The sequence below is a fragment of the Pollicipes pollicipes genome, unplaced genomic scaffold (genome assembly GCF_011947565.3).
Source record: "Pollicipes pollicipes isolate AB1234 unplaced genomic scaffold, Ppol_2.1 Scaffold_7261;HRSCAF=8764_pilon_pilon_pilon, whole genome shotgun sequence".
NCBI classification, from domain to species: domain Eukaryota; kingdom Metazoa; phylum Arthropoda; class Thecostraca; order Pollicipedomorpha; family Pollicipedidae; genus Pollicipes; species Pollicipes pollicipes.
Genome location: NW_023597054.1, coordinates 5,962,546 through 5,974,319, shown reverse-complemented (window position 1 = coordinate 5,974,319; position 11,774 = coordinate 5,962,546). Strand labels below are relative to the sequence as shown.

Below are 11,774 nucleotides of genomic sequence, written 5' to 3'. Positions count from 1 at the left end.
CGCACAGGGGTATCAGTTTATGGTCTTGGATAATTCCCGTTTGCTCGGGAGGTCCTGTGCTATGGCCGGGGCCTAAAATGCCAGCCTGCCGAGGCACTACCAATCGTCTAGAGGTCCGCCACGTTGGTCTTGGGTTCTTTTTGCTTGCTCTGAGGGCTCTATCCTTGCTGACGGGAGCCAGTTTGTTGGCCCCCTGCGGCACCTATAATCGCTTATGTTCCGTCCCTATTGGCTTCGTTGCCTTCGCCTCAGAGCAACAGTCGAATATGCGCCGATGAATTTTTACGCGCAGTCGCGGAACGTAATTTTACATGTCTCCGACGTTGTGCGTGTCTTTTTCACCGGCTATTGTGTAGCACTTATTATATTAGTGCATCATATTCTTAACATATTTTGAATGCTGGGATACGTCGCACTCCTTTAAAACAAAGGAAAAATTATGCGTTAGTCATCAGCCATCAGCAGATTGCATCGTCAAGCCGGCTAGCCGTAAATACATCAACTAGGAATCAAGTCCATACTTGGTTTGGATGGTTATTAGCAGCCAACTCAAGTTTGTTTTGCCCGTTCCTCCGAAACACTTAGCCTCAAAATCACAGCATTTAAAATGATCTGTAGAAAATGAGTGAGCTTTATGTGTATGCATGCGTAGCACGCCTAGCTTTATAGGGTTGTGCAGAGTTGATGGGCAGAGTGCATATAGGGTTGCATTATAGGGTTGTGCAGAGTGCAGAGTATATATATATATATATATATATATATATATATATATATATATATATTTATTACATCCGGCTTGTCTTAAAATATAAGGACCGAAATGGAGGGATATTTTTGGAGGAGGCCCCAAACCGCAGGGGACCTCACAATGGTGCGTGCCCCCCCCCCCCCCCTGACGAAGTCCTGGATCCGCCCCTGACTGGCATGGATTGAGACCAAGTGTTCAAGCGCCAGTATGAACCATTTTGAATAAAGCTATCAGAGTAACCCCAATTCGTGGGGTGTTAAAATACAGCTTGCAGAATGCTGAAATGTGACTCTGAGTGAAACTTTAAGACGTTTAGAGCCGCTGAGCTGACACAGAATGAAGCTAAGTGGAAGCTGAAGACACTTGTGTTGTTGCCTCAACCAACGCAAAATGCCGTCTGCGAGATATTATACCGGACTTTATCAGAACTGTATGCTCGAAACACGTAAAGGTACATCATTGTATTCAAAAAGGAGAAAGAAACACGTTTGTTACGTTTTATGGCGCTCTAAGGAACTTCATTGTGTGCATAATGCTACAAAGCTAGGAGTGTGATTTTCTGGGAAGTTTGACATTTGGCCTGCAATTTCGAGCTCAATTATTAAACAAATGCCTAAAACTAGTATCAATCGCGAGATGTCGTTGAGACAAAGCCACTGGTGTTTTCCGCTATTTCTGGTTGGAAACGCGAGGGAAGTCGCATCCTCCGTCCACCAATCCGCGTTAGGAAAGCGGCGAATCGGGGCGACGATTAAGGGACATTTTTTGACTTATGGAAATGCATACAAGTATCGCGAACAACGTTCACACGCGCATTGTCCGCCGATCGCTTTGGAAACGATCCTCTTGTACCAGGTCCACTTGCCGAATGTTTTATTTATTATTGCTATTTTAATGTATTATTTTAAGCATTGTCGCTTCAGTACCAAGGTGATGTCCATGAAGTTAGCGATTTATTCAGCGATTTTTACAGCGACGAGTTCCGCTTTCCCCGAAAAATGGCTTCAAGGTCAATTGTGGGATGAGAACACTAAAAATGACCCTTATTTTGCCATATCATGTGACCTTCTAGGTCAAAAGCTGGGTCAAAGGCCGGGAAACTCGATATCACCCAAAAATTACCGGCCGATTTCCAACTTACGACAACATACTTCCAACAACATGTCAGAATATTCAACATGGAAAAAACTAGCGTCCGTCTAAAAGTCCTGACCTCTCAACGTCACCGATGAAGGTTAAACGAGGGCCCAAAGGACGGGGAACTCCAAATTACCCAAAACTTACCGGCCGATTTCAAACTAACAAACAACAGAACATTCATCACAGAAAGAGCTAGCGTCCGTCAAAAAGTCCTGACCTCTTAAGGTCACCCTTCAAGGTCAAACGCGGGCTCAAAGGACGGAGAACTCCATATCACGCAAAAATCACCGACCGATTTTTATTTTACAAAGACCAGAACATTTAACACAGAAAGAATTAGGGTCCGTCAAAAAGTCCTGACCTCTCAAGGTCAGGACTTTTAAGGTGTTTAACCCTTCAAGGCCAAACACGGACTCAAAAGACGGGGAACTCAATATCACCCAAAAATTACCATCCGACTTTTAACTTACAAAAATCAAAACATTCACCACAGACAGAGCTAGCACCCGTCAAAAAGTCCTGACCTCTCAAGGTCATCCTTCAAGGTCAAACGCAGGCTCAAAGGACGGGGAACTCCACATGACCCAAAAATTACCGGCCGATTTTTATTTTACAATGATCGGAACATTCACCACAGAGAGAATTATCGTCCGTCAAAAAGTTCTGAGCTCCCTCAAGGTCACTTTTCAAGATGAAACGCGGGCTCAAAGGACGGGGAACTCCATATTACTAAAAAAATTACCGGCCGATTTTTAACCAACAAACAACAGATCGTTCATCACAGAAAGAGCTAGCGTCTGTCAAAAAATTCCTACCTCTGAAGGTCATCCTTCAAGGTCAAACGCGGGTTCAAAGGACGGGGGACTCCATATCAGCCGAAAATTACGGGCCGATTTTTAACTAACAAATAACAGAACATTCACCACAGAAAAGGCTAGCGTCCGTCAAAAAAGTCGTGCCCTCTCAAGGTCATCCCTCAAGGAAAACGTGGGCACAAAGGATGGGGAGCTCTATATCATCTCAAAATCACCAGCCAGTTTTAAACTTGCATGCACTATGATATTCAAAACAGAAAGATGTATCGTCCGTCAAAAAGTCCTGGCCTCTGAAGGTCATTCTTCAAGGTCAAACGCGGGCTCAAAGGACCGGGAATCCCGTATCACCCAAAAATTGCCGGCCGATTTTTAGCTAGCAAGCAGCAGAACATTCATTCCTTTGAGCCCGCGTTTGACCTTGAAGGGTGACCTTGAGAGGTCAGGACTTTTCGACGGACGCTAGCTCTTTCCGTGGTTAATGTTGTGATCTTTGTAAGGTCAAAATCGGATGGTAATTTTTGGGTGATATGGAGTTCCCCGTCCTTTGAGCCCACGTTTGATCTTAAAGGGGGACCTTGAGAGGTCAGGACTTTTGACGGACGCTACCACTTTCTGTGGTAAATGTTCTGATCTTTGTTAAATAAAAATCGGCCCGCAATTTTTGGGTGATACGGAGTTCCCCGTCTTTTGAGTCCGTGTTTGACCTTGAATGGTGACGTTGAGAGTTCAGGACTTTTTGATGGACGCTCTTAGCTCTTTCCGTTGTGAATGTTTTGATGCTTGTTGGTAAAAAAAATCGGCTGGTAATATTTGGATGATATGAAGTTTCCCGTCATTTGAACCCGCGTTTGACCATGAAGGGTGACCTTGAGAGGTCAGGACTTTTTGACGGACGCTAGTTCTTTCTGCGTTGAATATTCTGCAACTGGCAAGTTGAAAATCGGCCGGTAATTTTTGGGTGATATCGAGTTCCCCGCCCTTTGACCCAGCTTTTGGCCTGGTAGGTCACATGATATTGCAAAATAAGGGCCATTTTTGGTGTTCTCATGCCATAATTGACTTTAAAACCATTTTTCGGGGAAATCGGAACTCGTCGCTGTAAAAATCGCTGAATAAATCGCTAGCTTCACGGACATACCCGGGTGCCGTATTGCTAGCAGAACACATTCCACGCCTGCCAGTTCAAGACCCTGAACAAACCGGCGATGCGAAGATGTGATAGTCGTGTAAAAGCTTCCATTTTAGCAATGCTTGGAAGCCACCGCAGTACCAGCAGCCTTCTTCTACAGAAGGGCAGAATAATGCGCGCTAATAGTGTCATTATCAATAATGCCCTTTCACGTTAACCAGCGCTGGATGCTACAGTTACGGCGGAACGATAGATGGTCTTCTGTTCAGAAACCATTCTAGCCGATTGTAATTCTTCGTGGTGACCAACGCGAAGACTTGAGGCTCAGCCCTGGTTCAGCCCGCCGCGCCGGAACGGTCGCGTCGGTCAGCTCCTGTCCAATCGAAGCACTAAGACCTAGCATTCAACGCTTCTCTAAACTGGAGACCGATTTGCAACAAATTTAGCGAAAACGCGTGCATTGGTTCATTGAAAATTGATAAATGTTGCTATTTTATATGCCAAATGTGATGTTGTTCAAACGTCTTTGACAAAAAACGCTAGCATTATTATAACGTTATCAATTTACTGTGCAACGCAACGACACACCACACCAATCACTGTCACATTTTCATGGCTACGCTTGGTAGTTCACTTCCCTCCTCATCTGTCTCACATCGTATTCCCATCAAAATTAGAGACAAGTGTCCCTACCCCAACCGATGGAATTGTCGACAAAAACTGCCTTACAGTGCTGCAATCTGCCAAAGTGGCATACTTGTTCACTGCCAAGTCTAAATGGAAAAGGATGAGTCTGATAGTAATAAAAAGCACTGGAATTGATGAAATAGACCAAAAATGCACAAAAGCACAGAAGGCTTCACTGACAGAAAGAGGTTTTAAAAGACCATGAAAGTGTACCTCCGGTAACGTCAATTGGCTGAATCCTGCGAACGCGTGTAGAGGCATTGGGATGACAACGGCTTGGATAATATCATAGAAATACAGTGCAAGGCAATAGTAATGGCTGTATTGTTCGGAGAAAACCAGAAGAATGGAGGCAAGTTTCGGTAAAGGCATGTCGCCAAAATATCAACCCATCTTTATCTCCATTCTCCTGTTTTTTTCCGAGAAATAAGGCTACTACGCTTGTCTTATCTACGTGAATAGTGTTCCTCGCAAATGCACCGTACATCTTACGTGAAATGCCCGGCGTGTGAAACGTTCAGGCAGCTGAAAAAATCGATAATGTCATTGACCAGGCGAGTTTTCATGAATGAGCCCACCATGCAAAGCCATTCTTTCTGTTAACTTGTATGCATTTTGAGAAGAATTTACTTCACACTGCAATGGTTTTCAGATACTGATTTGATGCCCCGATAGCAAGACCACCAATGAAGTGATCTGCCGACTTTTGCTCTGGAAAAGAGCGGGGTATTTCCCGATTAATTATCGATATGGTGTAAATAAGGCTGCACATTTCTGGCGCATGCTGGCGATTGCAGAGGGATTTTGCCGCGATGCGAAGTGTCTATGTGGAGGGTGTTGGTCGTGGGGCAGGTTGCGGTATCAGAATTATAAAATATTACGGCCTCAGACTGAGAGACGTACTTTGTCGCCTGCATAAGTGAAGTCGATCCATTGTACGTAATCGGCGAAAGGGGATGTTAATGAGAATGCATCTAGGTTTGCGAGTGGCATCCTGCCTGAGCAATATTTTTAAGTGCGTGAATCTAGAGGCCCAGTAAAAGGCTATATTTATATATATATTTATATTGAATGCAAGATGAATTGTGACCGCAAAAAAATACTGACATCATTCAAAATATATCTAGTTTGAACGATAGTTGCATGACGGGCAAGTATGTCCATTAGTGGTGTTTAAGTGAAAAATAATAAGATGTCAAGATGCAAGCCATCAACAAGATTTGTTCCAGCTACAGTTGCCTGGGCCATGCTCCTTGGCTGCACAGGCATTTACTTTTACTTTCCGTAAGTATATGCCAAGGGCATGGATAGTTTGTAGGTGTTACAGGCCAGATACTGAGTTCTCTGGGAATACATTGTGGTTGCTGAGGTGTGGATCATTGAAGCAGGTTTCTTATCCATTGAAATGTACCCTCCAGCTGTTATTTTGTACTAGCATGCAGCTGAAGTTAGGGTGGAAGCAGTATTATATATTAACATTTTATAAGCATATTGTTTTGCCCACATAAAGGTAGTATAACATCCGTAATAGTGTGATAGTTGCTACTTGGGCCAAAGAAATTGAGGTGAACATAAATAACCAAGTAAGATTTTAAGTTCCTGGCTTTTCAGCATTGTGAGTTTGGAGGTCTTAGGCTTGCAATAATCAACCTTCAAGGTACCAAAAGGCACTGGTAAACCGAAGTTTTTGGGCAAACCTTGGTTTATCATCTAAATGCAAGGCAGATACCAAAGTTTTGTCAGATAGCAGTACAGTCTGTTCAAGTATATTTATTTACATTTATTATCTGTGGAGTCTGCTTCATAATTCAACATGTCCAATCTGTGTAAACTGATCACACATGAAGTGTTCACAACATAGCCAATATCTGCTTGATCATATCATGTGGTCAGCATCTCCCAGTATCTGGAATACTGACCATTGTTCATTGTTGTCAAGATAAGAACTCTCAACTCATACTTGTAGCAAAGATGTATGTTGGAAACACTGACCATTCACCTTCCTTTTCCTGCAGGTGTGCGTGGCTCTACATGCGACTTCAGCCATGGGGTTTTGTGGTCCCTCTTTGCGAAGGCATTCTAACTTTTTTTGTGATTGCCAACTTTGCATTGGCTACATTCATGAATCCAGGCATTGTGCCAAGAGGTAATATAACTACAATAGTCATTTTATTTGAGCCTATTTGCTCTGCCTGAGTTCAAGTTTTTTTGGACATGTTTGCATTAAGTATGATAGTTTTCTTAGGTTTGTCACATTAAGGATTTATTTTTCCAAAGCAGTTCATGCTTGTATATTTTGGTCATTATAGCTCCAAGAAGCTTGAGTAAGTCTAAGGATTGTGTGGCTTTATTTACCTATCACAATGCACTCATCACTGTGGTCAGCTCTTGAATATTGTTCTGAGGTGTTTGGCAGTGCTGCTGTTAAATATTTGTTGTTCTGCATTTTGATATAATAATAATCATGCTCTTTCTCTAATGACTTTGTTCTCCAGCTTCCTCAGATGAGGACCGAGATGATGATTTCCGCCTTCCCCTGTACAAAAATGTTGAGATAAGTGGCATCACAGTGCGAATGAAGTGGTGTGCTACATGCCAGTTCTACCGGCCTCCTCGGTGCTCACACTGCAGCGTCTGCAACCACTGCATAGAGGTGCGGACAAGGGTTGGTGGTAGGGGTTTCACCTAAAGTTGTGCTTTGGATATCTAGACACCATGAGTCCTGGCAGCTGTACCCTACCTTTTGGAAGACATAGTAAACTCAAGTGATGAAGCAATGACTTATGTTCCTAATCAGGTATGTTGGTGAATTCATATATTGAGGAAAAAGAGACAAAGAAGAAAGCTGCAATGGCATGTTTGTCATCTGTTCATCTTTTCTGATACTGTGAGGCTGTGCCAAACTTTACGTAAATGCCTGTTGCTTACAATCTGCTTGCCAATATAGGTGTCCTCAAATGTCAACCTTTCTTTTCCTTCCCCAGACATTCGACCATCACTGTCCGTGGGTGAACAACTGCATTGGCCGACGCAACTATCGCTTCTTCTTCCTGTTCCTGGTGTCACTGAGCGTGCACATGGTGTCGGTGTTCGGCCAGTGCCTGGTGTTCGTGCTGCGCAACCGAAACGACCTCAGCGCCGCCAGCGTCATCGCCACGTATCCTCTGACTTTGGGGTCATGCGCAGACTGGAGCAGGTGCAAGGGACACAGGCCTATCACCTAGGGAGGAATAAGCTGGATTTATGGGGCTTTTGCTTCAAAGAGAGTATTTTTGTATGCATGCAATTCAAGATGTTCCTCGGTGTAATATGTATGTCTGAATCAATTTATGGTGATTTATTTGCTATATGGGTTGATCGTGGCAGCATCAGCCGCTTTGCATTACACAGATGTGCCGATTCCAGTGGCGTGTTCAGTCCATGCCTTGCTCGTTCCCGCCGTCGGTGGTATCCTTGACTCACCGACGCAGGATGGTGGTGATGTGCGTGATTGGTACGCTGCTGGTGCCCGTGTTCGGTCTAGCCGGCTTCCACACGGTGCTGGCCACGCGTGGACGCACTACCAACGAGCAGGTCACGGGCAAGTTCCGCGGCGGCTTCAACCCGTTCTCGCGCGGCTGCTGCGTCAACTTTTGCCGCACGCTGTGGGCGCCGCAGTATCCCAAGTGAGTCGCAGTCCTTATCGCTGGTAATGTTTGGGCAGACTTCCTTAAAATGTTTTGGCATTTTGTTTGGAAGACGCTGCTCGTTTGAAAGGCGCCGGTCTGGAGATCGAAATGCCCGTTATGATTATCGGTAAGGAGTTGCATTAAAGCTGCTCATTGCATGCTGTTTGAGCGGGCCTGGCTTGGCTGATCAGGTGTCTGGCAAACAGAGAGAAGATGATGGCGGGTAATTCATACAAAACACCTAGGCACGATGACGCGACCAATATTCAACGACTGGGGAAATGGGAGGATGTGCTCCAGCCGCTATGGTGGCCGTGCCATGCATCGTGTTGAGCCGCTGACATGACATCTGCTCTCGCCCCAGCGTGGTGACCCTGTCTCGGCGCGCCAGGTGGCTCCCCTGACTCCTTCTCTCTCCACCCCAGCGTGGTGACCCTGTCTCGGCGTGCCCGGCGGCGGCAGCACCCGTACAGCCTGCCCAGCTCGCCGCAACGGCCGCCAGCCATCGCCGCCGACCACCAGGTCAAGCTGCACATGGACAACGGCAACGGCTTGCGCGGCAAGAGCTACGCCGCCCGCTACGCTCAGGTACGGCCGGCGCCGGCGCGCATGTCGGCGCCGCTCTGGCCTGCACGCCGCCGCTCGCGCACGCCCGGCGGAACGAGCGCCGGCGCCTGTGGGCCCGTCCCGCATGTCGTCCAACGATGCACGATGACAGAGACGCCGCTTTGTATGCGATCAGCACCGCATGTTGACTGCGTTCGCTGCGCTGGCGCGTGTGAGGTGTTCGTGGGAGGCAGGAGGGCGAACTTCACGGCCCCAGGAGAAGTGTGTTGTAAGTTGGCACACTTGGTCACCGACAGTTTTGTTGAGCGCGTCCTTTCGGTTTCGCTACGACCACTTGCGTGAGCACCGCTGACCTAATATGCTGTGTTTCGACCCGGCACCCCGCTTACTCAGCTGAACGCCGCAGTCGAACCTGCCTGCATCTATATGTGTCTCTCGCTTGCCCTTGCACATCTGGTTGGGAGGCGGGCCCAGCACGCGCTGGTCTGCGTGCCGCCGCCCCAGCTGTGCTGCCATGAGCGGGTGCCGAGCGCGCCCGGCGGCTGGTCTGCTGCCGGCGTTTTCGGAGCACCTACCGGCTGAGTGTGCCCTGCCTGCATGTTACAGATGAACCCCGCTCCCCGTGTGCCCGAAGTATCGCACCTGCCAATCTGGCACCAAACCGCCGTGTAATGCCGATGTCGCTGCTTAACTTTAGTTGGTTGTCTTCTTTGTAGGTAAGTGTGTTGTTTGATTTTTACTAGTCAGCGTTAACCTGGATGCATGCCACTATACTTAATGCTTATGTACCTGATAAAATTGACCTCGAACTCATTTGGACTGTGTATACTTGATTGTCATCCTGTTTACCTGCGCAGCATTCTGTTCTGCGTAGAGTCCGTCGCTGCTTATTCGTCTTTGTCATGCATCACCTGCTTAACTGTTCAGCACTTCGAAGCTTGTCGACTACTGGCACTCCAGTCGTCTTTGTTTTGTTTTGTCGGCCCTCATGTATTTCTGTTTATGCTGTGCCAGACCGGTACGTTGCTATGTTCTTCTGGACTGCGAGCACCCGTCTCCGATATCCTATTTGTGTCGACCAGTTCAGTCCCGAAGAGCGGCGCGCTTGTGCCGGACGCGCGGGACCTGCCCCTGTCATGTCTGACTTCACCCGCCAGTCTGGACCAGCCACCCCCGCAGCCGCTTCACATACCCCGCCCCCCCCCCCCCCCATGTGATATTATATCCATGTAATGCCTGACCGCGCTGACCCCGCTGGTGGACACTCGTCACCCGCTCTCCCACCGCAAAACCCTCAAGATGGATGTGATATCTGCCATGCATGGAATCTAATAACCATCCATGGCCCATCATGAGTTACGATTACTTACCATGACCGACACGGTGTTTGACGAAAGGCTGGGCACGATCTGCTGCGTGGTGTATGCAGGATTAGGCCTTTGGGCGACTTATAGTTATTTACTGGAATGACATTTTAATTCACCGTAGGCTGCAAAATTTCGTTAATTGGGTGTTACAGTACGAAATGGTTTCAATCCAATCACGTTTGCACATCTATTTCGTTTCTTGTATCGACGCTTATTCATATGCATATTACTGCATGTCAAAATTGATGTGAAATGTAAGGATAACCTGATGCTGATAGTATGATGAATTGTTTTAGGAAAAAGGCTTTCGTAAAAAATGTAAACGTAAAGCATTTTCCTTCGCACCCTTATATCATAATGCTGCTCATCCACTTGGTGTTATGTAATATTCATGCCAAAATTGTATAAAGGAGGCCCGTGCCTCCTGTCCTCGCCACGCTTCGAAGACGCCTGTGATCCTGTACGCTCTTCGACCTGTGGGAACTCTCATGTGACCCCCTTTGTAAACTCTGTCCAGCCTCGTCTGACCTCACGGCATCTCATACGACCTTACCTAACCTGCTTGACCAACATGTGACTCCACTTGACCGACGTGACCTGCGGCATGACCGGCGCCTGACCCGCACGCGGTGGCGACGGCAGGCGGCCGACGCCGGCGAGCTCTGCGACGGCGAGCTGGACCCGGTGATGTCGCAGTCGCGCGACTGCGAACCGTCGCCGCCGCTGCCGCGCAGCGCCTCGCGAGGCAGCGTTGTCTCTGGCCGTCGCACCTGCTCGACCGCCGGCACCTCGGGCACGCCCGGCTCGCCCGGCCGCCGGCCCTCAGTCCGGGCGGCGGCGCGCGCCTATTCGGGAAGGTAGGTGAGGTAGGCCCGACTGGTGGCGCTGGGCGGGACGGAGCGCCTGGCAGAGAGTCATCGCGCCTGGCCATCGCGCCAGGCGTGGGGATACGCGCAATTTCACGGACGATAACCTTGGTGTCAGGGCTGTTGGAGTGGCATACGTTGTCCGTCGGACTCAGCTGAAAGTGTGCCATCAGGTGTCGGGCGTATTGTGCGGCCACTGTCGTTGCTTTGCCACTCATTCGATAAGTGGTTTACTCGGCGTCTAGGGGTATTGTGGTCTGGCTGCTCAGCATGGTGGGCAGGCTGCTCAGCATGGTGGGCAGGCTGCTCAGCATGGTGGGCAGGCTGCTCAGCATGGTGGGCAGGCTGCCCAGCATGGTAGGCTGGCTGCTCAGCATGTCCCATCGCTGCCTAGATGGGCTGAGACAGTGACATTGTGGCGAGCACTATCTGGTCCTGTCATTGCAGCGGTGATTCCGTCAGGCTTTTGTGCAACCGGTCCCGTGCCGATCTGAGTGCGCTACTTCCGGCAGGGAGGGTCGCCGTTCCGGTTGCCACACGCCCGACTCGGCGTGCTCGCTGGACGGCGCGCCCGGCTGGCCATCCAGCCCGCCGCCGTTTGTCAGCCCGGCGCGGCGCTCCCAGCCGGGTACGCCGGCCTCGGCCCGGCGCCCCGGTCCCGGCCCCGGGTCTGGGCCTGGACCCGCGCCCGGACCGGTCGGCTACGGGTACACGGCGGCGGCGCCCTACAGCGGCGCGCCGCGCACCACGGCCAGCGGCCTGGCCGAGCCGGCGCCGTGGCCGCCGG

General features: G+C 48.9%; 1 protein-coding gene across 1 annotated transcript; it reads left to right on the top strand.

Moving 5' to 3' along the window:
* The first annotated feature begins 5,350 nt into the window (after nucleotides 1–5,350).
* On the top strand, nucleotides 5,351–10,839 carry LOC119113056 (palmitoyltransferase ZDHHC8B). Its single transcript, XM_037237382.1, has 8 exons — nucleotides 5,351–5,803; nucleotides 6,535–6,665; nucleotides 7,015–7,172; nucleotides 7,504–7,676; nucleotides 7,990–8,184; nucleotides 8,613–8,775; nucleotides 9,361–9,470; nucleotides 10,764–10,839. The coding sequence occupies exons 1-7, from the start codon at nucleotides 5,712–5,714 to the stop codon at nucleotides 9,424–9,426; spliced, it is 978 nt and encodes a 325-aa protein (XP_037093277.1). The 5' UTR covers nucleotides 5,351–5,711; the 3' UTR covers nucleotides 9,427–9,470; nucleotides 10,764–10,839.
* The last annotated feature ends 935 nt before the right edge of the window (nucleotides 10,840–11,774 follow it).